Genomic DNA, 26,266 nt, shown 5'->3' on the forward strand with positions numbered 1-26,266 from the left:
GTGCTCTCTCGCACTCTCTAAAATCCACTGCAAACAGGGAGCTTTGGTCAAATTAACAGGATTCCAGGAGAGGCAAAACAATAGAGAGGGAACTCCAAGTACTATTGACTTTCTGTGTGGTGTTTACATTTTTAACACATCATAAATTTCAACCTGGTTAAGTTGTCATTACAGCTCTTAGAAGTACTCTCCAACTGCTGGCACTAAGGCAGGAGGATTCTGTAAATAATAGTTAGTGAAATCACTTTGCACTCCATTAATTCATAAAACACTCTCTATCTACTTCAAAAGCAATCTCTTTGTCACCACACAAAATGGTGTTTTCTATTTTAACGATTTGCTACTTGTACTTGTCATAACTACATGAGGCAAGTATGTTATTGTAAGCGGCATTCTCACAGTAAAGTAACATAGCTCTCTATCATTCTCCTACCTCCACACTACCCTTCAGCTACAAGTTTCAGGCTGCTAGTAATCCCCTCATAAATCAAAGGCATAATCTGTATTCCAACAGAAGTATGCGGCAGGAAGCGAATACCTAAGGGAGACAAGATCGTGCTGTCAAATTGCACAGTAAAAAACAAGGATCTAACAATGATGATGAATGTAAACTGGAAGACTGTGCAGACCTTGTCCATCCTGACATAGGAAGGAAAAACGAACGGGACTACCACAATATTTGTACTATTCAAATTTTCTAAAAAAGGGAAAGACTTGATGGAGCCATAAAGTATAACTAACGGCAAAAATCTTTTTTTTTTTGGGGGGGGGGGGTTGGATGGATTAGTGAGGGATTACTCTCTATGCCGTGTGTTGAGGAAATTCAGCTTCTCTATTTGTCCTGTTTAACGTTATAAGAAAGGAAATCCCACATTTTGGGTTGTCAACAAAACAGGAATAGAGGGAACATCTTCCAGTGAGGACACTAGTTCTGGTGACAACCAAAAATATTCTCACTATGGTGGGATTCCTCTCACCTCCTGTTTTAGCAATGGGATAGTAAGTGTTAGGGAAGTAAAGTTCTACTTTATTAAATTGAATCGTTTGACATGTATAGTGGTAGAGCTCTATATTTTTTCTTACCATGCTAAGGTCTCCATTTGTACTTACAGTTTTACTCTGCTGGACTACAGAACACCTCTACCTCTGAATACAAGGGGTAGGTGTTCTGTAGTTCAGTGGAGGAGAGCTCAGGCAGACCTGACAATGCTGTTTTAATTAGGAGGAAATTATTATTATTATTATTATACAGTATTTATAAAGTGCCAATAGTTCGCTCAGTACATTACAAAGGGGGACAGAACATGTGACAGAACAATAACAATACAATGCAAAACATGAGGGGTTTGAGGGCCCTGCTCTTTCGAGCTTACAATCTAGGAGGGAGGGGATGGTGGCACAGGAGGAGATAGCTGTGGGGGATGGAGTGGTAGGAAGAGTGGAGGAGGTCGGCAAGTTAGCAGGGGGTGGGGTAGGCTTCCCTGAAGAGATGGGTTTTCAGGGTGCGCCTAAAGGAGAGGAGAGTAGGTGATAATCTGATGGGTTGGGGCAGGGAGTTCCAGAGGATGGGTGACACCCTGGAGAAGTCCTGGAGGCGGGCATGGGAGGAGGAGACCAGGGAACTAGAGAGAAGGAGGTCTTGTGAGGAGCGGAGTGTGCGTACTGGGCGGTACTTGGATATTAGGTCAGTGATGTAGTTCAGGGCAGTATGATGGACAGCTTTGTACGTCAGCGTTAGGATTTTGAACTCACACACTCTTTGGATTGGATTAGGAGCTTAACTTATTTCAGCAGAATCAACTTATTTTTCTGTGCTTGTAGAGTTTTTTTTCTTAAAGACGAAACATGGGGAAATGTACATATGCTGCAGTGATGTGCTTATCGTTTTTTGGATTGCTTTCCTGTGCATTTCATAGTTTGAGAAAGCTGTACATTTTATAACACGGCAAAACTTACTAGCATTACTGGTGCTGGGAAATACCTGGACTGTGGTATGCTTTAAAAATGCTGCATGCAGCATCAGATATGCCTAAACAGCATATTTCCCATAATCCCCAATAAAAGGAATTTAGAGAAGTCGTTCATTACTTAACAAGTAAAATGGACAATTACGTCTGACTTGTCACAGGATAAACCCATTCATATACAATATATGTTTTGTCAATACTAATGATTTTGATGCCTTTGTTGATGGCTGAATTCAGATCCAGAAGTCAAATGGTCCCACAAAAATTTCACGACAAACTACACATTATAAAGCAAATGGCCTGGACAACAGAAAGAATCAGCATGTGCAAACTGAACTTCTACATTTTTATTATTATTATGATACAGGATTTATATAGCGCCAACTGTTTGCGCAGCGCTTTACAAAACGAAGGTAGACATTACAGTTACAATACAATTTGGTACAAGAGGAAACAGAGGGCCCTGCTCATTAGAGCTTACAATCTAGGAGGAAGGGTTGAGTGATACAAAAGTTATCACTTCAATTGTTCTGCAGACATGCAATGATGATACACATAAAAAACCAGTCTTAGACTGAATCTCCTGAGCTGGGAATACAAAGAGAGATTGTTACTGGATTTATTCATATGTCAATTTCCAATGTGCTAGGTACAGTACAAACTATCACAGTACAAGAAAAAAGTAGCATTGCTGTCTGCAGAAACCTAGTGGTCTATAATTTTGGACAATGAGCAATTCTTTCTTCTGGGGAGAAGTTACAAGTGATCAGTGACTAGTAATGAGCAGCTAAACCTAGAGTCCATTTCCAATGAGTACCATCATTGTTCTTGTACATAGGAGCTCTTTTACTGCACCATGCTTTATCCCCCCCATACAAGCAAACATCCTAAAAATTATGTAGTGCACTCAGACATAAGACAATTATGTATGAAAGATACAACTGTAATATTTTTAATGTAGTCTACACCACAGGCTCTAACAGTGGTAGAAGTACCCCAGGGAGTACCTCTGCCTTACATTAAATTCATTAAAACAGTGCCAAGTTTTAGAAAATAATAAATCACATATAAAACAGTTACCAGTGAGTATTTTTGGTGATTTATAAGCATACTGAATGATTAGAAAATATTTTCGTCCATGTAGGGGATACTAATATGAAATATGCCTATGCCAAGAGGTACTTGAAATTAAGTGACCCATTTCAAGGAGTATATGGTAAATTACATTTACTAAAGCATTACTCCAGGCAGGCCCAAACACAACCTCAATAAAGACAACCTTTAAGCCATGCCAAAAAAAGGCAAGCGAAGGGCACAGATCCGATCAAAAGCATTGCTTCTATGCCCCCTGCAGCTGATCCTCAATTCTGATTTAACATACCTCATCCATGCTGTTTTCCTATATGGAGGCAGCCATCTTAACTAATGATGTCAGACCTGCCCCCCAATAACTAGTGATCTGATAAATAGGGGCTTAGGGTATTCACATGTCAGGAACTGTGCTCTTACTACTCATGGAGAATTTAAGTCACAATGTAGGTTTTTCATGGTACTGATTAACTACAGTTAACCTTTCTAGATATTCCCTATAGGATAAAAAATTCTTCACTATTTGAATACAGGCCCACTTTGTATTCAGTTTTTGATTCATTAAAAAAAAAATCACTCAATGCCCTTTAACATACAGTTAGTATATGTTATTTAATCTGTGTCTCATAATCCCTTGCATGGTAGCACCAAAACGGAAAAAGAGATGGGAAGCAGTGCAATATACATTGTAATCAGGGCTCTAAGGAATTGCAAAGTTGATGTCCATCTAACATTAGAAACTTTCTAATAATAGGAGAAAACATAGCGATGACCACATCTGCTTGTTGCTGCTCCTTCATTGTGCAATCACAGGCTGGAGTGGGTTGTACCAAGCCCTAAGTACTGAAATGCAGAATAACCGGCAAGGAGGTCACAGGGAGAATACGCTTGGCTATGCCATGTGGCAGAGGTGTCTGGATTTCGATAGTGGCAGAATAAAATTACAAACCCTTTCATAGGTTTTTATACATGCATTTTAATGCTGAACAAACACAAACAAATGTTGTCTAAATACACAAGGAATACTCGTTTGAATCTTTTGTCTTTTCTATATTCCTTCCAAATCTGTGTACTAATCCAAGGTGAAACTTTGCCTCTCTACAGAAACTTCCTGTAATAAAGACCGGTCATTGCTGCTCTCTCGCCATGTGCAGAGTGACTGGTCCTGTCTCTGCCCCTCTATAGTTTGGACCTTCTCTACATCCCTCCCACAGCTCTGATTTCTGGAAAAGGCCTTGCACAGCACACTGATGAATATACACTCACCACCCACTTAATTAGGTACACCTGTTCAATTGCTTGACAACACAAACTGCTAACCATCCAATCACATGACAGCAACTCAATGCATTTAGGCATCTACACGTGGTGAAGACGACTTTCTGAAGTTCAAACGGAGCATCATAATGGGGAAGAAAAGTGATTTTGAACTTGGCAAGGTTTGTTGGTGCCAGACGGGATATTCTGAGTATTTCAAAAACTGCTGATCTACTGGGACTTTCATGCACAACCATCTCCAGGGTTTTCAGAGAATGGTCCAAAAAAGAAAAAATATCGAGTGAACAGCAATTGTGCGTTGTGACATCAACAATGCCTTGTTGATGTCAGAGGAGAATGGGCAGACTGGTTCAAGATGTCAGAAAGGCAACAGTAACTCGTGTGAATATGGACCAAAATCTCTGAGGAGATGTTGTTGAATCTATGCCATGAAGAAATAAGGCAGTTCTGAAGGAAAAAGGGGGTCCAACCCGGTACTAGCAAGGTGTACCTTATAAAGTGGCCGGAGAGTGTGTGTTCCCGGTGCTCAGAATTATCCCCCTAAATCAGAGTCTCATCAGAGTCTCATTATAATAAATGTCCTTGTGAGTCTCAGAGTCTCATTATAATAAATGTCCTTGTGAATACAAACAAAACCTTGTAATCCTCAATGTGACATTCATATAATATTCAGAAAATTAAATGCTCACCAGATGATCAGACATTCATACCAAAATGGGTCATATCATGCATATATTTAAATCAATGGCTCCCAGGTGTTACTTCTCCTCTTCTTAATGTTCACATCCAGTATACTTAGATCTCTTATTTTCTTCAATATGTACATGAAAACCAAAAGGACAACTATAGTGTAATATTATAAAACAACCAAACATGGAAAAGTGAAAATGTGCTCACATGAAAAAATAAAATAAAAGTGCAGCACTCAAAATCCTTAAAATACACTGTATTGTGCAACCACTCCTTTTACCAATTGAGTCACCAATGTGTTGCACCCACATGCAATGGACTCTCACCAAATAGGGCAACCCACAAATCACAGAGCATATTCTATAGCATATTATGGTGATTCTCCCTGGTCACCAGACTCTCACTTCTTGAATGACTCAAATTCCTCCAAGAGATGTTACAACAAGAACAGCCTGATAGTGTAGTATTATAGCAACTAAAACCACTTTATTTAAAATTTAATGACGTTTCATCATCAAAGACTTTCTCAAGAGGATCCTCTGGAATGACAAATAACTGGCTTTCTGAAAGAAACAGTGAGTTTCAGGTACACCCTTACAGTTCTAGCCAGATCTTGGGAATGGTGGGCAATGAGATAGCTATAAGAAAACACATCTGAAGTCCCACAACTTAAAGAGGATACCTCACAGGAGAACATCGTGAGTCATCTCCTTAACAAGCGTATGGTTAGCTAAAAACCACTGGAAAAGAATAGCCAGGTTTGAAACCTGTCCTTTGATGTTGCTCAGTGTGAAACGTTGGTCTACTCTATCTGGAGAAAGGACAGTATCTTACTCATGGAAAAGGACAGAGGATTGAAATTAAGCAACTTGCACAGCCAGACTATGCTGTTAAATTTGAGAGGCAGGATTGAACATTGGGGTACCAAGTTGGCCTGTCCAGCAGTCTCCACAGTGCTAGCAGACAAATCATTTGAATGGCCCAATCTGGAGTAAAAAGGATGATGGGGATTATTTTTATCCTCCACAGGTGGTGTGGAAGTAGCTTTAAAGGGGGAAACATGGAAACCAAAGTGTTGAAGAGGTGAGCTGAAAGAGGGAGATTTTAAGAAAAAAAATTGGATTTTTTTTTTTGTTTGTACTCATCGTCATATCCTTTTTTGGAGTCCATTGAGGAACACAGAAATTTAGATACTGTCAAGTTAAATTGCCACCTACAGGAGGATTGGACACTAGCAAAAAAAGAACAGTATCTGAATTTTTGTGTTCTTCAATTATTATTATACAGAATTTATATAGCGCCAACAGTTTGCTCAGCGCTTTACCATACAACGGGAGACAATACAGCAACAATACAGTTCAATACAAGAGGGATTTGAGGGCCCTGCTTTTTGGAGCTTACAATCTTCAATGAACAAAGAATAAAATAGGATTTTTGTGCTCTTCTAGGAGTCCTGTAAGGGACACAGTAATTCAAATAGTCTCATTTTATGCTAGTGTTCAATATTTTTGTATACCACAATATAACCTGACAATACCAGAATTCCTTCTCCCTCAATGGCCAAGAAGGAAAAATTGTTTTCGACAGGTGTGTACTGGAACACTACCTTGAGATTTGAGATGAGGGCAAACCTCCACATGAAGGAGACCCTGGGCCATGGGCTCTGATGTCTTTGCTTTTTATCACTGCTTTAAACCAGCCAAGATGGCCATTTTGAGGGCACAAGTGATCGCCAAAGAGATTCAGTGTGAACAAATGGACTTCTTGTGCATAAAAAAAAGATGGCACACTCCAGATCATTTCCTTTTGGGGAAAACGATAGATGAGTGCTCTTTTACCCCTGTGGCATCTTTGATGATCCAAGGTAGCTCCCAATTGAAGGGAAGCTGAGTGAAGGCCTTCCTAGATGTTTAATTGGTCAATAAGCATTTAAGCCATAGGACCCTCCAGATAATCACAACAGTCATGCTAATATAAGACACCAGACAGCCAGAATCCAGTGCCGTATCACACAAGTGTCTGAGTGAGTGCCTGCACCTTCTGCACAGTCAATTCAAAGAGATGTTTCAGTGCATGCAAGTCTGGACCAATTGGGCACCATCTACTGCAACAGAGCGGAGGTCAGAACTGAAGCCCACTGGGGGTAAGGGTGACTGATGTAGCCCACTTTTTAAATTAAGCATTTGACATAGGGATAACAGACAGAAATACTTTTAGAAAGATAAATAGACCTGTGGGGTAATTTCTGCTCTTTGCACATGAAAGAAAAGGGAAAACCCTAGCAGAACACTTAGGTTTTGTAGGCATCTAGAGCAGCGATCTTGCTGGAGAAAGGGACTGACCAGTCCCAGTTACATGCTGTATGAGATCTGAAACTGCCTCTTGTAGGGAACCAACTATTCATACGCAAACAAAAAGCTGTGAACCACAGGCATTTATACCTCTTTAAAGTCTTCAAAGGCAGCCTGGGAGTCTGGTCCAGTGGCTCTGGAGATATCTTCTATAGTGAATATTGCCCCCTAGTATTTCCTAGCCTAATTATTGGTCACCAAGGCCACTCATCACATTGAAGGACTAACAAGAGGCTTTGGAAATTGGAGGGGTTATAATCAAGTTTAACATTTACAGGAAAGGTCATGAAAACACAAAATATCAATCCAACTGCCTATATTTCAGGATCTACTTGTCATTCTTTCACATACAGTGCAGAAAAAAACACTTCTGCATTTTCAGCATATGTTCAGTTAAAACTGCCCAAGTTTATGACAAGTGTATCTAAAAAATGAACTTAACCAAATATTCAGTATATTAAAAATGTTCAAGGTAGGTATATCTTTGCTGTAATACATTAAATTGCTAGAACATAATCAGCCCAGAAAAACAATTAAAAATAATCCTACTCAACCATTCCACCCCTTCTCCAAACGTGTTGTTTGGTGCTCGGCAAAACTACTACTAGGTTTAGTGGCATGATGTCCAACAATGAAAGATCCTTTATTTAATATAGAGGAACATACAGTATAGTCATTTTGTTTTAATTTTCTAAACAACAAAATGACACTGAAAACTAAAATTGTACTGGCTGCTATTGCAAGTAGTTCCACTTTCTGATACTCCACTTTAACAAATCAGCCTTTAAAAAGGCAGCATGCTGTTTCCATAGCAAGAGAATACCGTGTTCTCTGGGCACTGCACAGCTGCACTACATCTCACACATTTACATGTTATGGAGACATTTACAAGGAGAAATTATACTGTTATAAAATTTGTCACTGTCAGACACAAGACGATCATTTCATTTAGGAAGAAGAGAAACGTCACGAGCCTAGAATAAATTAGCTAATCTATAAATGCTACCTTGTTTGGCGGAGAACTTTAAATAAAGATGTTTTTGCGCTACAATTTTTTTTTAGAACACTGTTAAACTCAGAAGCAGAACAAAACATAACTAGAAAATATTTAAAGGGGCATTTGTTCCAGTTCAAGAAGATGCCCTTGAAAAAAGAAAAAAAAAAAAAAAAAAAAAAAAAAGAAGGAGTATAGAGTCAATACAGGAAACCAGTCATGGCATACAACGCGTAGGCTTCAATCTCTAAACTCTTTGGGAAATGTTTGGGAAAAAGTTTGCTTTTATTTATTAAAGTGTTTCTAAAGTCTTAAGGTTTTTCACAATAATGCATTCTATGCAATAAGGTAAAAAAGTTTCTGTGCTGCAGGATCCCCCAGCCCCCATCTTATACTTACCAGAGCCCGATCCAATCCAGCGATGTTTATGAGGGCAGCAGCTCTCGCCGCTGTCTCCCTCCCTGGGCAGATTGACAGCAGTGGGAACCATTGGCTCCTGCTGCTGTTAATAAAACACTGTGATGAGAGAGCGGGGGGGGGGGGGGTGAGGCTGAGCTAGCCAGTCTGTGTGAATAGGCGCAGGCAGGGCAGGTTGAGAGCGAGACTGCACAGGTGCTATGGAAAGTGGCTTTCCATGGGGGCACTCGCTGAAGACTGAAGAGGAGGAGCCTGGAGCGCTAGTGGGGAAGGCCCAGAAAAGGAGAATCGGGGCTACTCTGTGCAAAACCATTACACAGAGCACATAAGTACAATATGTTTTATTTTAATTTAAAAAACAGAGGTTTAATGTCACTTTAATCTCCTGCCTTTTTGCCTTTAAAGTCCCCTAGTTGTGAAGGTATTTTCCTTCATTTTGTCTTCTCTTGATTCATTGGGATGTGGCACCATGTGCCTACTCCCTGAGATGTGGAAAACTTAAGTTTTGCAAGGATCAGTACATCAGTCTGTAAACTATCATTCTGAGATGAAAGGTATTTTCCCTTTACCGGATTCCCATGATCATTTATATACTGCATGCATGCACTATCAATTATTTACATGGGCAACAATATTTGCATTTATCTTACATATACACATTGTGATTTGTGCTTAACAGTGCTACATGGTGATTGTACTTTATTGCTTCTTTTATCCCAACCAGTCAGTGAGTAATCTCACACTGGAAAAACTACAATCCTTAGTGGGCTAATTCTGGCAGTTATGGCAACAATTCCAATGGTTTAAAATAGCAGCTGTGGCTCCAATACTAACCTCAATCTAGGCACTGTCCCCAAAATCATTCTGTTCTGCCACTAGATGTCCTCAGTTTTTCAGGTTGAATGAATTCCTAGCAGGGGTATCACCACCTGTAGTACAAGGATGTAGAGAATGGCGCTGACATCAGTGGAGGTCCACCCACCACCAAGAAGAGGAAAAGAGACCCTACACATCACACTAGGGGGGGCTCCCGGAGAGGAGCTGATTGGGAGAACGGTGGGTGGGGGTATTGTGGGGGCACTGTGGCTTTAAGAATCAGCCACTATAGGCAGACATCCACTATAAGGAAATTCTACATATCTGCATAACGAATACCTTTACAAGTATGGCAAAGCAAGTAATATGTCAAAGTCGTGTAAAAGTACTTTCAAAAATGACTTTGAAAAAGTCAAAATATGTATTCACTGAGCATACACCACAGTCTATCTTTAATTTATATGGAAACTGGATCACAGAATAATAACTGTGTCTTCATTGCTTTTATAAAGAATTTTTTTTTTATTCTTCCAATGCCAATCCATAGACAGACCAAGTGCATTGTTGACTAAAAAGAAAGCTCTAATTAAAACTATTTTGTGCCTGTTCCTTTTTGTTTGCAGCTTGAAAACATCTGGCTATTGTATTTTGTCAAATAAAGCCAGATGTTAAGTGCATCTGGTAATGGCACCTAAACAAAGGTTTTAATGCAATTAGGAAGACCAGACTGCTGTGAGGCCTGTATGAAAATGTGATAACAATTCTGCTGGGATCTCTGGAGCAGTCACACAGGCACTACGTGCTCAAGTGCCACATGACCAAAGAGAGAAGAAAATCTGCATCTTGTAATTTGTTCCCAGACACAATAAATGATTAGATAGAGCAATCACAGATCTGTCAAATGCGGTTCTCCAAACATTCCATGAAATAAGTGTTGGTGGCTATAAAAATAGCCAACAGACCTAAAATAAAAGGAGGTATAACACTGCTACCATAAAACAGACAGGGAAGAATAAAATAATATTTGGCTGCCTTATGAAGACTGCAGCACAGAAAGGAGGACATGCTGCCCAAACAAAAACAAATTTCTTGCTTCACATTCCAACACTGGTTGGAAAATTAACTATTAAAATTAAAATAATTGCTATAAGCATGAATACATTAACTTCCCCCAGTTTACATAGATCACCATTTGTGTAATACATATCCTGCTGGCCATACATTATATACAAGTCTATTCGATCTGATCATTTCATCAATTGGATTTAGACAATGATTGTTCAATTTAGCATAAGCCATGACTTGGTTTGCATGAATCCAGTCCCTGCCATTGACTGATTTATTAGATGAGAAATGGCAAATCATTTATTTATTTTTCTATTTATTCCAGGTATTTATATAGCGCTGACAGTTTACGCAGTGCTTTACATAATGTGTACATATTGTACATTAACATTATGCCCTCAAGGAGCTTACAATCTATGGTCTCCAACTCACATTCATACATACACACACCAGGGACAATTTAAACAGGAGCCAATTAACCTACCAGCATGTCTTTGGACCGTGGGAGGAAACCAGAGTACCCGGAGGAAACCCACGCAAACACAGGGAGAACATGCAAACTCCAAGCAGGTAGAGCCATGGCTGGGATTCGAACTGATGACCCTAGTGTTACCAGGTGGAAGTGGTAACCAGTTAGCCACTGTGCTGCCTGCTTCTTTTGATTTGGAATAAAGCAAAGATAATATAGTGTCAGATGATCCTGTGGATGATCCTTTGTTAAAATGATCAGAATTTTTCATCTCATCCAAATTTGTTTTAGAATTTAATGCCATGAAACTGGGTAAAGGGGACTGAAATAACAGTGAAACACAATTCCTATTTGCTAATTTTAATCAAAATATTTAATAGATTGCTCAGTCAGAATGGCGGGCACACCGTGCTCATCACAGCCCCACCCACCAGAAGAGTCCCCATAAACGAGCGTTGTATCCCGCTCCAGCAGGCAACAAAGCTGCAGCCTCAATTACCAGTCTGCCCGATCTCTTGGACCGGGGGGGGGGGTCACATGATGGGGAGACTGAATCCAGACCACTGCTGCAGTGTATCCCGGGTGCTAGGATGCAATTTCGGTGGACCTGGTGACTGGGATTTTTCGAGCCCTGCTGTAAAGGATAACTTTAAGTAAAATTGCTATATCAAAATAAACTAAAAAAAATAAATAAACAGGCTTGTATATACATGTTCGTAAAACATAAAAAAAAATTCCAGATTTTTAAAACTTATTTATTTAAAAACAGACACACTGCGCTGTCACCAATGTACATTTATATTTCAAGCAAATTTTCTGGGTGAGAAAAAAAATCAGGCAAACTCCCCTTAAACCCACTGTGGTACCTTGGACTTTGCCACATTTGGTAGTTTTATAACTTGATATTAAAAGATTTCAACTGTGTTTTTACCATTTGTTTTAAAATTTATTTAAAATTGGAAGGTGAAACATATTTTTGTTGAATCATATTTAGCTGCAATTACAGCAGTGAATCTTTTGAATAAGTCTCTACAGATCTGATCCTGCACTGTTTTCTTGGGAAAAAAAACTTCTCTAGCCTTGAAGACAAGACTATTGTTGAACAGCAACGTTCATGTTTTGGCTCAGTTTCTCAACTGGATTGATGACTGTGTATTTGATTGCATGCTTAGGGTCACTGTCACACCAAAGGGTAACCCTCTGCTTCAATTCTCAGACATTTTGCACATTGAAAAAAGGCTTCAAGAACTGGTTTATATTTAGTTTCAGCTATACGGTCTTCCATTCTGACCAATTACAAGTACCCCATAAAAAAAAGCACTTTTCTCTACGTTTGCCAAGTTTTCCACCTGCCTTTTTGGAACTGTATTGTTGCTGTATTGTCTCCCGTTATATTGTAAAGCGTTGAGCAAACTGTTGGCGCTATATAAATCCTGTATAATAATAATAACTTGATTTGATATATGTATTTTCTTTATCAATTACTGTCTTTCGGTTTCTCTTCAATAAAGCCCAGCTTGTGTGGCACATGCAGGTTGCCGTTTTCCCATGAACAGCTTTTTCCAACTAAGCTGTGGATGTCTTCGGCTCCTGCAGACTATTGTCACCATTGGCCACTTGGACATTTTCCTTTAGTTAGTACTATATTTAAAACAGTAGGTCACAGTAAAGGGATTATGTGTGTTAAAGTAGAAATAACCTCCATTCAGAATTTAAAATATTTCAGCATGGAAAGAGCATGAAAAATTATACACAGGCATTTTCTTATAGACTCTCAAGACTTTCATATTGCATAAGTGTATTTGTGTTCGACCAAGAAAAAAAAAGCTGTTTTTACCATTGGAAACACAATCTTCAGACGTATTTATTTTTCAACAGTCCACAAAGTTCTGACAATGGGGACATCTCAAATAAATTAGGTCCACTTACTGACAGCTTAATTTGTAGAAAACTTAACACCACTTTTCACCTACAGAAACACCACTTGTTTTCAAACACCTAACACTGGTCAAACTAGAAATAAGTGTATTTCCTTCATTTTATTTTTTTTTTTACTTTTTGTCTACAGATTGCAAAGAGGAGAAATGTTTGTAAAGTAAATATTGTGAAAAGAAAGCCTTGTTTGACCCCCAAAAAATGAAATATTACCTTGGGTAACGAGGAGGAACTGGTTAAAATCTGTGCTACCTTGAATTTCAAACATTGCATATTATTTCAAAATGGACAGAATCAAACATTTAAATAATAGTTACTGCAACATCCCAAGGGTTCCCTTCACTGTGGACATTGTAAAGTGTGTACCTAAATAACAACAATTAAGGAACTGCTCAAACCCAAAGATGGTAAATTACGATAATTTCTTTCCTTAACTGCTGTTCAGTGATATTTACTTAATTAGAAAGTTTTTCAGATAGTTTTTATATCTAAGCAACACCTACTAAAACTCATAATAAAAAAAGAAAAACACGCCAAACACATATGGGAAAAATACAGCAGAGAGTCCACAGTTTATAATAAGCAAGGCCCTAGAAACAGAGATCTAGATAAGAAGCATCTACATCACCGGTGGATACTCATTTTTTACCTGATCATGATCTATATATATTTTTATAACCCATACCTGATTACTGCTTCGCCAAAACTGTATTCTGGACTTGTTTTGAGCTTATTGGTCTTCATGCTGTTAGATATATTATCCAACAAACTACGAGGCATTTAAGAAACTAGTATATTTATTTAGAGATTAAACATTGCCTGCACTTATGCAGGATTGAAGCCATATGCCTACAGACAATTTCTTAGGCAGCCACACACAATGGGATCTTATCTTATAATCCAATTTTCTTTTGTTTTATTATTATTATTATTATAATAGCAAAGTCATTGTCCAAAGCAGGATCAATAATTAGCACATTTGAATGGAATGTTTAAAAGATTGCACAGTGTAAAACTGTGACTATTACATAAATGAAGAATACTCACTGGCACCCCCATTGTCACCATTGGCACTGTAGGGGGTTACCCTTGGTTCCTTACCAGAGAGAATCTTTTTTGGGCCTTGGGTGCAGGACAGGGAGGTTAGCTTAACCAACTTTATGGAGGAGGGCATCCTGCCCTTGCTGGACTTCTTTAGGGAAGGGTGGCTTTCCTCTGGAGTTTTGGAGGTATTGCCAGCTATGTCACGTTTTCTTTATGCAGGGGCACCCTGCCAGGACCAGGTCTGCCCTCACTGCTTTTGAACACTTATGGACCGCTAAAGACCCCACACATGATCTTGGTCCTATATAAGCTGCTTAACTCTGCTGCCCGGTCCTAAACTGACCTACTGTCTATCAGGGGATGGGAACGCAACCTCCAATGAGAGTTTTCTGAAGAGCAACTGCAGCACCTATATTATTTGACACCTTCTAGCTCAGTAGATATCAAGAAACAGGAGAATAATTAAAAATTATTGACAAGATGATATTGTGTACCTACTACCCTCCCCAGATTTACCTGTCCGTTTCTGATCATTGTTGGAGAGGCTGCAGCCACAGAGGTGCGATCCTTCCTATGTGGTGGGACTATCCTTCAGAACCTTCTTGCTCAATGTCCCTACTCTTCCATTTGCCTACTATAAATGGAGGGCTCTCCTCCATCTTCTCAATGCAGTTAAGCATCTCATTCTGATTCACTAGGAGAGCACATGCACTCCAAGTCGTGGGAGCTGGATCAGAAAGGTAACTGAGATCATGGAGGCTGAGGAGTGGCTTGCTACCTGTAAGGGCACTCGAGACTGCATCTGGGCTATTTGGAGACACTACGTATCTTGGTCAATCACACATTTAGACATGTTCAGGCGAATCAACAATCTTATTATCTTTATCTTGTTTTTCTTTTGCTGGTTTTTATTACTGTTTTTTCAGCCTGTGAATCGTGGTTGTGGTTGATGTGTCTTAGACTTTCAATTGGCCTTGCGTCCTTTTTTTTTTTTCTATTTTGCCAAGTCCCGTTGATGTCCATATTTTTCATTAGACTGGTTCAGTGAACAATTTCACCCGTGCTCTAGGATTGGTATTTCTTAACTTCAGTCTGGCTGCCACTTATCTGGTGACTTGTTGACATGCAGAGGCAATGCGCATTTCCGTCACCAGAGTTGCCAGCTGGACTGCATTGGCAAAGCATGGCAGTGCAAAATCTTCCTGGATCTTCTTCAGGTCACTTATATTATATGAGCCTACGGGAACCAGCAGGCCTATGTTTGCACTGACTATATCCATATTGTTGCAGTTTCCCCCTCCCTTCTTGTTTTCATATTTCTTGTTAGGTTAATCTGCTGCTTAACTATTGTTTCTTATACTTTTTGCTTGAACGTGTCCTTTTTGGACAAGGGCTCGAGGCACAGTGTGACTCGAGGGCATTAAGATTGTGGAGTCTCATTTATAGCACTGAATGTCACACCCACCTATGGATATTGGAATGTTTCATTACACTTATATTTGTAAAATTTTAAATAAAGAATATATTTAAAATAAATGAAGAATACAGCAAGCAGAAAAGAAATCTCCTGGCAAGTGTGAAGACCTATGAATTCAGGTCCAAAAGGTCTCGACAATACATCCTCAGATAGATATAAGAAACTCGCACTTGATTCAGGCCACTGAATATACAACACTGTATCGCAATCAATATCTTTGTGAAATAATAATAATAATCTTCACAACCATAAAGCTCACCTCTATGTTGAACATCCAAGTGGTACCTAAAAGAAAAAACAAACTATTATTAAAGGGTAAAGGTATGGACATTTTATTTTTTAAAGAATATGTATTTTTTTGTAAATGTATTATGTATTTTAATGATTTAATAAAGGAGTAGAGAATGTCCACACAATTGTGTAAATATTCACTTCAATTTGCCAATCATGTACAGATGAAACAAGTAACCAGGAATTTTTTCATGTGACTGGACACAGAGGAATGTTATTACGGAAATGAATGTGAAGCACGTGTTGTGCCAAATAAAATGCCCTGTGGATTGGTATACATAGAGGGGCAACTCAAAACATAAAAGGATAGAATATCTGGCCATTAATCCATCAATTAGCAAAAACATGGTTGAACATCCTGTACACCTGCGCTTTGCTGACAAGGGTCCAACCCAGAAAGTAAGTTGAGGTTCCAGCTACTAGAATAGGTGTCAGTAATATTTTACACATTATCTGTCAAATGAAAAGATATAGACAGCTGGTGAGCCAGTAAACAACATAGCTGTATAGACTGTTTTCATTTTATGGACTTGTATTTGTACTGCTAATGACAAGTTAAATTCTATTATATTAAAGTGATACTAAACTCTGCTATCCTTTACAGCCAAGGAAGTTGACATCTTGCAGTTGGCATATTGCCGCACATGTGATCAGTTATGATACCGGCCATTTGATAGCTTGACAGTTCAGTTGACAGCACAAGCAAATGTGACAGTAATCATTCATAGAATGCCTTGAATGTAACGTAGTGGGAAACCATTAATTCAATAGGTTTGTCTCCACTTTAACTACTTGCCGCCCATCCACAGTAGTTTTATTGTGGGCGGGCAGCACAGCCAGGTCAGACAACATACTAGTATGTCGCCCAGCACATGTGCACTAGCGTCTCCCCCTGTGGCACAATAGTGTGACCACTATGTCCACAGGAGCAGATAGGTTATCATGTGATCACAATGTGAACAAAACAGTCATGAATGGTTTCCATTCATGACCGCTTGCTTAGTGTCGTGAAGTTGTGATTGGCTCACAGCTATCACATGATACCTGGCTACCTGTTCCATGTGATTAGCTGTAGCCTGTCACAGCATGTCAACAGTAACTAAGCTGTCATGACTGGCAATTGTGTTGTCATGCTACATTGTGTGCAAAATAAATTTATATTTTCTTCACATAAATAGAGCTCTTTCAATGGTATTTAATCATTTTTTATTTTTTGCTATATAAACAAAAAATTTCGAAAAATGTAAAAAAAAAAAAAGTTTTTCTTAGTTTCTGTTATAAACGTTTGCAAATAAATTATCTTTCTTCATATATTTAGGCCAAAATGTATTCTGCTCTATTTCTTTGGTAAAAATAACCCAAAAGGGTATATATTTTTTAGTCAGTGTGAATATTACAAAATGATATATATATTCGAAAATTGATGGGCCCTGATGTACTGACAGTCAATTCATTTCTTGAGGCCTTAAAATGCCAAGACCGTATATACGCATACCCCCAAATGATCCCTTTTTGGAAAGTAGACAGCCCCAGGTATTTAGTAAGAGGTGTGTTAAGTTTTGAAGCTGTCATTTTTTTGTCACTTTTTTTTGGAAAATGAAGAAATTAAATACATTTGTTTTTGTTTACATACTGTCACCAGTGCAGTACAGTGTTATCATATGACTGATGTGGCAGTGATCAGGGATACTGTCTGACAGTGTGTAAAATAAAAATTTATTTTCTATTCAATATTTTAAACTTTTTTTTTCTTTCCTTACATTTTTCATGATGTCATCAGAGTAGCCCAGTATCACCATAGTGACACTGTAGTACTCTGGGGGGGTGATCAGGGATTTTGTTTTTTTACACTATTGTTGTTTATACATTGATGATCACTGTATAAGCAAAGGTTTTAGCTGTCAATGTGTTTCCCCAATGGTTGTGATCTGTGATTGGCTACAGCTAATCACATGGAACTGGTTGCCAGGAATCATGTAATTGCTGTGGGCCAATCACAACAGCAAGCAAGCTGTTCATGAATGGAAAGCCATTCATGTCAGGTTGCTTACATTGTCATCAAGTGATTGCTATGACCAATCTCAACAATCACGATACCCAGTTACCAGTAAAAATAATCTGCTGTGTCTGTTGGACACAGCAGTAACAAGAGGGGCATATATACATACATACACAACACACATATACATACATACATACACACACACACATATGACTGAGCCTGAAGCTGCTGCCCTGTAAATGTAAATGTACTGTGGCTGGGCAGCATGTGGTTAATGCAGTCTACAGCTTGTGTACTAAATATGAACAAACTAATAAGTTAGAATTAGAAAATAAGTGCCACAGTCTTAACTTAAAAAGTGGCTATTGGAGATCTGGGAACAGCCTCAGTGCTTACAGAAGGAAAACACAGATGCATTTCTAAATAAAAATCTCATAGCAATCCAGTGAAAAAGTGGGGCAAAAAAAATATATGATACAGTATGTGATTGGGTTATTTCCTGAGCTGGTCAAATGGTTTTCATTGATCTAAAACAGAAAATGTCACATTTGGCCACTAGATGGTGCTAAGTATGCTACTTAGTGCCATCTAATGGCCATATCTGTTTTTCGGGGGGGGGGTTAGCCATTTACCCCCCTTAATGACCAGACCATTTTTTGCTATTCGGCACTGCACTATTTCAACTGGTAATTGTACAGTCAAGCAATGCTGTACCCAAACGAAATGTAAGCCCTTTTTTTCACACAAATAGAGCTTTCTTTTGGTGTTATTTGATCATCAATGTTTTTTTTATTTTTTGTGATATAAATGAAAAAAGACCAAAATTATTGAAAAAAAAACACGATATTTTTTACTTTCAGTTATAAAAATATCCAGTAAACTATAAGTTAGTCAAACATTTAGGCCAAAATGTATTCTTCTACATGTCTTTGGAAAAAAAAAATCCCACTACATGTATATTAATTGGTTTGTGTGAAAATTATAGTGTCTACAAACTATGATATATATATATATTGGAATTTAGACAGCTTTTGTTTTCTTACTGAATCACATCTCTTGAAGTGCTAAAATGCTAGGGCAGTACAAAACAAAAAACCCCAAATGACCCCTTTTTTGCAAACTAGACACCCCAAGGAATTTGCCTCTTAGCAAATACCTTGGGAGTGTCTACCTTCCAAAAAGGGGTCATTTGGAGGGGTACTTTTACTATCCTGGAATTCCAACATTACAAACTTATGCCAGGCACCACCCACTTTCCTACCGACATGAAGACCAAGCCTTTTCTGACACTTTTTTTTTTACTTCAAAAAACATTTTTTTTTGCAAGAAAATTACATTGAACCCCTGAACATTATAAATGTTTTAAAGCCCTAGAGCAGTGATGGCGAACCCGTGGCACGCGTGCCACAGCCGGCACGCCGAGCCTTATCTGTGGGCACGCCAGGAGAATCCAGCGGCGCGCTGTCTTCCCGGCTGTAGTGTGCGTGACAGCCGGGTCCCAAGTACGCATGCACAAGAAGCAGTGCTCTTTGTGAATGGTAAGGCGGTACCTGGGACACATGACAGATCCCAGAAGCCGCTGGACCAATCACAAAGTGCAGCGCTTCTCGCGCATGCGCACTGGGCATCCGGCTGTCCAACGAGCGCCCACACTACAGAAGCCGGGAAGACTACAGAAGCCGGGAAGACAGCGCGCGGCTGGATAAAGGAACAGGTAAGATAAAAAAAAAACTCTGCGGAAGTAAGAGCGGGTGCCTGTCAAATTCAGGTACCCGCTCCCCCTCCCTCCCCAAAGGTCAGCAGTCATCTGTACTGTCCGCAGTCTCTGGTCATCCCTGTGCTGTCCGCAGTCTCTGGTCATCTCCTGTACTGTGTCCTCAGTCTCTGGTCATCTCCTGTACTGTGTCCTCAGTCTCTGGTCATCTCCTGTACTGTGTCCGCAGTCTCTGGTCATCTCCTGTACTGTGTCCGCAGTCTCTGGTCATCTCCTGTACTGTGTCCGCAGTCTCTGGTCATCTCCTGTACTGTGTCCGCAGTCTCTGGTCATCTCCTGTACTGTCCGCAGTCTCTGGTCATCCCTGTACTGTCCGCAGTCTCTGGTCATCCCTGTACTGTGTCCGCAGTCTCTGGTCATCTCCTGTACTGTGTCCGCAGTCTCTGGTCATCCCTGTACTGTCCGCAGTCTCTGGTCATCCCTGTACTGTCCGCAGTCTCTGGTCATCCCTGTACTGTGTCTGCAGTCTCTGGTCATCCCTGTACTGTGTCCGCAGTCTCTGGTCATCCCTGTACTGTCCGCAGTCTCTGGTCATCCCTGTACTGTCCGCAGTCTCTGGTCATCCCCTGTACTGTGTCCGCAGTCTCTGGTCATCCCTGTACTGTGTCCGCAGTCTCTGGTCATCCCTGTACTGTGTCCGCAGTCTCTGGTCATCCCTGTACTGTGTCCGCAGTCTCTGGTCATCCCTGTACTGTGTCCGCAGTCTCTGGTCATCCCTGTACTGTGTCCGCAGTCTCTGGTCATCCCTGTACTGTGTCCGCAGTCTCTGGTCATCCCTGTACTGTGTCCGCAGTCTCTGGTCATCCCTGTACTGTGTCCGCAGTCTCTGGTCATCCCTGTACTGTCCGCAGTCTCTGGTCATCCCTGTACTGTGTCCGCAGTCTCTGGTCATCCCTGTACTGTGTACGCAGTCTCTGGTCATCCCTGTACTGTGTCCGCAGTCTCTGGTCATCCCTGTACTGTTAATTAGTTTGCACTACTGTACGAGTTGTTTTTTCTAAACCAAAAGCTCGATATTCAGGTTTCATTGCAGTGTTGGCACTTTGAAAGAAATAAGTTGGTTTTGGGTTGCAGTTTGGGCACTCGGGCTCAAAAAGGTTCGCCATCACTGCCCTAGAGGATAAAAACGGTGGGTGTTGAGATTTTTTATGTCACGCAGTATTTTTGCAGCGATTTTTCAAACATAAATTTTTTGGAAAAAATATACTTTTTTGAATTTTAATGTACAAAAACACAATATATTGTTCAATTGTTTGTTAAAATATAAAAGATAATGTTACAAAATGAATACCAAACATGACATGCTTTAAAAGTGTGCACGCCCATGCAACGGCAACAAACTATGTCTATTTTATTATCCATAGGCGATGCTTTAAAAGTCTTTACAGATCACCACTTTATATTTATAAAGGAGATCTAGTACTAGAATTACTGCCCTTGATCTGACATTCACAGTGACACCTCACATGCATGGTGTAATCTCTATATACCACCATGTGACCACAGCTTGCGTTTGCCTTTGTGCGTGATCACAGGGATGGGGGTGAATTTTTTCATTATTTATTTTGCTTATTATTTACACTGTCCCTTTCATTTTTTTAATCACTTTTATTGTTATCTCGGGAAATGTAAATATTCCCTGTGATAGCAATAGGCAGTGACAGGTACTCTTTTCTGAGAAATCTGGGGTCTATTAGACTCTGGATGTCTCCTCTACCCTTAAAATATCTGATCACACAAGATTGGTGTGATCAGATGCTTTCCCAATTTTAAAATGGCGCTGTTTACATCTGGCAAAGTGGAAATGATGAAATGTTTGTAGCTTCCGGTCTCACTCAGACCATAGAGATGACAGGAGGCATTCCAGTCTCCGATCAGCTCTATTTTCAGCCAGCAGAACTGCCAGCTGCATTTCTTGGTTCCCCAGTGGGACCGGAAAGCCCAAGAAAACCTTGGAGGGCAGAATGAAGGGGGGGGTAAGTCCCTTCCCGCTGCTTGTAAAAGTGATCTGGTGACTAATTAGCGGCTAGGACTGTTTTTACATGAAAGCCATCTGAAAAAAACTATACAAGGATGATGCCTGTAGCTACCAGTATCATCCTGGTATACCCACTCAAATCCAGCGACGGTCCAGTACGTTGCTGGTCCATGTTGAGTATATATGAAACAGCATATGCCGAATCGGCTCTGTGGACCAATATGACCGCAATTCATTATTTTTTGTAATGCTCATGTTGAGGGGTAAAGCCCGAAAAAGTTTTAAATTCAGAAGCCACGATAAATTGCGGGCAATCAACGCTAGCTGACCCTGGTTGGGAGGGAAGCTTACAGACCCTGACGCTATCTGATGTCGCTACTGGCAGTAATACAGTGGTCAGTGCAAAATTCTATATACTGACACTGTACTAATGGCACTGGCTGAGTAACGGGCCTTTTCTCTCCCTGGACAGCATGAGGGTCAGCGGAGGCGCACACATATCTAGAGATAGAAAACGACGTATAGGTTACGCCACTTTGCCCAGAGCCGCTGTTCACTCACACATTGTTGGCAGGCGGACATCAAGTAGTTTACCACTTGCCAACCGCGCTATAGCCGAATGAGAGCTACAGCGCAGTTGTCCAGTTCTGGGAGGGCTTCATATGATGTCCTCCTAGAACGCACCCTCCCACAGGCCCCCGGGGGCGTGCACCTGACGATCTCCATGATCGCTGTGTCCTACGGACACAGCTGATCACGTGACACGGTAAAAGGCCAATCACAGCGGCCTTTTACCACGTGATAAGCTGTGTCCAATGACACAGATCATCAGTAAATGCAGTTGCTGTGACACCGTGAGGAAAGTACTGCTAGTAACCGGCAGTGCCCTGATGATCAGTGCCCAGCAGTGCCACCCAGCAGTGCCTAGTAGTGCCACCCACCTGTGCCCAGCAGTGCCACCCAGCAGTGCCCCCCATCAGTGCTGCCGAGCATTGCCACCCATCAATCCTGCCAGTCAGTGCCCAGCAGTGCCGCCAGTACATGCCGTCAGCCAGTGCCACCCATCAGTGCCCATCATTGCTGCATATCAGTGCAGCAGCATCAGCGCTGCCTATCAGTAAAGCCTCATCAACGCACATCAGTGAAGCAAAAAAAGTACCGGATTGCAAAATTTTATAATATAAACAAAGAAAAACTTTTTTTTTGCTCTTTTTTTGTTTATAGCACAAAAAATAAAACACCCATCGGCAATCAAATACCACCAAAAAAAAGCTCTATTTGTGTGAAAAAAATGATAACAAATGTCATACGGGTACAGTGTTGCATGACCGCGCAATTGTCATTTAAAATGCGACAGCACCGCAAGCTGAAAATTGGCCTGGGCAGGAAGGGGGTATAAGTGCCCGATAGGCAAATGGTTAAAAAAATTCTCAAAACACTTCTCTCAATGTTTTTTAAAATTTTTATTTTTTAAAAAAATACTTTCATCAAAGTAGTGCAATGTTACCATAGTAACCTGGTCTTACTTCCGGGTTTGCAAACTCCGGCCGTCTGACAGGCTGGGCCGCAATGATGTCACTCCCAAGCATGCGCAGGGGAGTCCCGGGCCACGGCACAGAACTTTTCAGAGCGAATGCGCAAAAAGAGAATATCCCCTAAATGGTCCACGTTTAGAAGATACAGTGCCTTGAAAGTATTCATATCCCTTGAAATTTTCCACATTTTGTCATGTTACAGCCAAAAACAAATGTATTTTATTGGGATTTTATGTGATAGACCAACACAAAGTGGCACATAATTGTGAAGTAGAAAGAAAGTGATAAATGGTTTTCAAACTTCTTTACAAATAAATATCTGAAAAGTGTGACGTGCATTTGTATTCAGCCCCCCTAAGTCAGTACTTTGTAGAACCATCTTTCACTGCAGTTACAGAAGTCTTTTTGGGTATGTCTTTACCAGCTTTGCACATCTAGAGAGTGATGTTTTTCCCCATTATTCTTTGCAAAATAACTCAAGCTCTGTCAGATTGAATGGAGAGGGTATGTGAACAGTAATTTTCAAGTCTTGCCACAGATTCTCAATTAGATTTAGGTCTGGACTTTGACTGGGTCATTCTGACACATGAATATGCTTTGATCCAAACCATTCCATTGTAGTCTTCCACAGGTTTTCTTCTAAGATTGCCCTGTATTTGGCTCCAGCCATCTTCTCATCAACTCTGACCAGCTTCCCTGTCCCTGCTGAAGAAAAGCATCCCCAAAACATAAAGCTGCCACCACCATGTTTCACAGTGGGGATGGAGTGTTCAGGGTGATGTGCAGTGTTAGTTTTCCACCACACATAGTGTTTTGCTTTTAGGCCAAAAAGTTCAATTTTGGTCTCATCTGACCAGAGTAACCTTCTTCCACGTTCTTCGTGCAACTCTTCCATAAAGGCCAGATTTGTGGAGTGCACGACTAATAGTTGAACTGTGGACAGATTCTCTTACCTGAGCTGTGGATCTCTGCAGCTCCTCCAGAGTTACCATGGGCTTTTTATTAATGCTCTCCTTGCCCAGCCTGTCAGTTTAGGTGGACGGGCATGTCTTGGTAGGTTTGCAGTTGTGCCATACACTTTCCATTTTTGGATGATGGATTGAACAGTGCTCCGTGAGATGGTCAAAGCTTGGGATATTCTTTTATAACCTAACCCTGCTTTAAACTTCTCCACAACTTTATTCCTGACCTGTCTGGTGTGTTCCTTGATCTTCATGATGCTGTTTTGTTCACTAATGTTCTCTAACAAACCTCTAAGGGCTCCACAGAACAGCTGTATTTATAATGAGATTAAATTACATGCAGGTGGACTATTTACTAATAAGGTGACTTCTGAAGGCAGTTGGTTCCACTAGATTTTAGTTAGGGGTATCAGAGTAAAGGGGGCTGAGTGCAAATGCACGCCACACTTTTCAGATATTTATTTGTAAAAAATTTTGAAAACCATTTATCATTTTCCTTCCACTTGACAACTATGTGCCATTTTGTATGGAAAATTTGAAGGGCTATGAATATTTTTCAAAGCCACTGTATTCATTTACCTACAGGTAAGCTTTATTATAAGCTTACCTGTAGGTAAAAGTTATAAAAATTATATATATATAAATGTACTACCACTTTAAAAAAAAAGTTTTGTCTTCAGTTCTGCCAAGTGTTAGAAGAGCATGTTGGCAACACTGCAGAATTACTATTTTTACTCTCCGTGTAAACATGAAGTTCTTCTTACATGTAATGCATTAATATGCACATGTGGAAGATTTCCCTGATGAATGACTGCAGCTAATTAGCCACTATGATTGCTTTTACATAAAAGCCAATCACCTGCTGAAAAAAAAAACAACACAAGGATGATGCCTGCAGATGCAGGCATCATTCTGGTATAACCACTCAAACTCCAGTGATGTACCAGTACGTCGCTGGTCCTTGTTGGACATATATGTTCTTTTTTTTTATGCAGCCTATGCAAGAAATCTCTGCTAGAAAAAAAAAAGTGTGTGGTATGCCCACCATTAGAATATATCGGCCTGAATCCACCCACTTCTAATAGTGGGCATAAATTAAATGTGCTTTTTTTTTGTTCAGACCATGAGCTTAACAAAAAAAAAGGACCTAACAGATTCCTCTATTTACATCAATCGATGTGGATGAAGAAATCTCTGCCCAAAAAAATGTTTTAAAAATATATGCTGAAGCATAGGGGCGATCCACCCACTAGCCACCACAGGCCCCCATGCTTGGGCATATATGTTCTTTTTTAACTGCGGATGAAAATTTTCATCTAACAGTGCTGCACACACTTACTTACATATATTCTGAGAGCAAGGCCCTGTTACTGTCAGAATAAACAGATCGGTGTTGCAGCTGAATGGCATTCCTGCAAAGAAAACAGCAATGGCTAACAATAAAATCATCCAGATGTTTTACAAACTCCATTATTGACTTTTGCTCTTACTACCTTTATGTCACTGGGCCTTCCACAGCCTAAAATACTTTTACCAAAAGGATTTCTCTCCTAAATTAAATTAATGAAAAAAGTTAGCTCCCAGCCATCCATAGAGCAAAGCAGGCTTTGTCCATGTCCACTCTGCAGAAACTGAACAGACCCGGACCTGTCATCCGCCCGCTCTGCTCCAATCAGCAGGGGATCAGCGGACAGATCTCCTGTTGGTCAAATAGGGAGTCCACCTCGTGTGAAAGGGGCATTACTAAAGGAGTAGAGCAAATTTACTTTTAAAGACAATTTTCACTTATCTTCATGAATGAGCTGAAAATTCATTTTGCTAAGAATGCCCAGTCATGTGCAGTTTAAACTAAAAAAAAAAGATGATTTTTTTTGTTTCCCTGATAGGATGAATGACGTCAGTACAACTTCACCTCTTTCACTAAGATAGGGACAATTTTTTCTTTGCTTAGTAAATAAAGTAGAGCTGTGTTGATTTCAATCATCCATTAAAAATTGCTGCCTATTTTTTATACTGTGATGTGCTGTAATGCAGCTGCATTCTGGAGGTGCATTAGGGTGCCGTTCAAAATGAATGGCACCATAACCAACGCCTGCATGGTTCTGTACTGCATGCTATAATAACAAGAACAT

At 40.1% G+C, this 26,266-nt stretch overlaps 1 protein-coding gene across 1 annotated transcript in view; it reads right to left on the reverse strand.

Annotated features, from left to right (window-relative positions):
* SKAP1 (src kinase associated phosphoprotein 1) overlaps window positions 1–26,266 on the reverse strand; it is a 551,061-nt gene that overhangs the window by 489,822 nt on the left and 34,973 nt on the right. The window contains exon 3 of the mRNA XM_089674345.1: window positions 15,852–15,877. Coding sequence (XP_089530471.1) covers window positions 15,852–15,877 — 26 coding nt within the window. The remainder of the gene's footprint in view (window positions 1–15,851; window positions 15,878–26,266) is intronic.

The sequence above is a fragment of the Staurois parvus genome, unplaced genomic scaffold (genome assembly GCF_062004578.1).
Source record: "Staurois parvus isolate SC_StPar_1 unplaced genomic scaffold, SC_StPar_1.0 ptg000151l, whole genome shotgun sequence".
NCBI lineage: Eukaryota > Metazoa > Chordata > Amphibia > Anura > Ranidae > Staurois > Staurois parvus.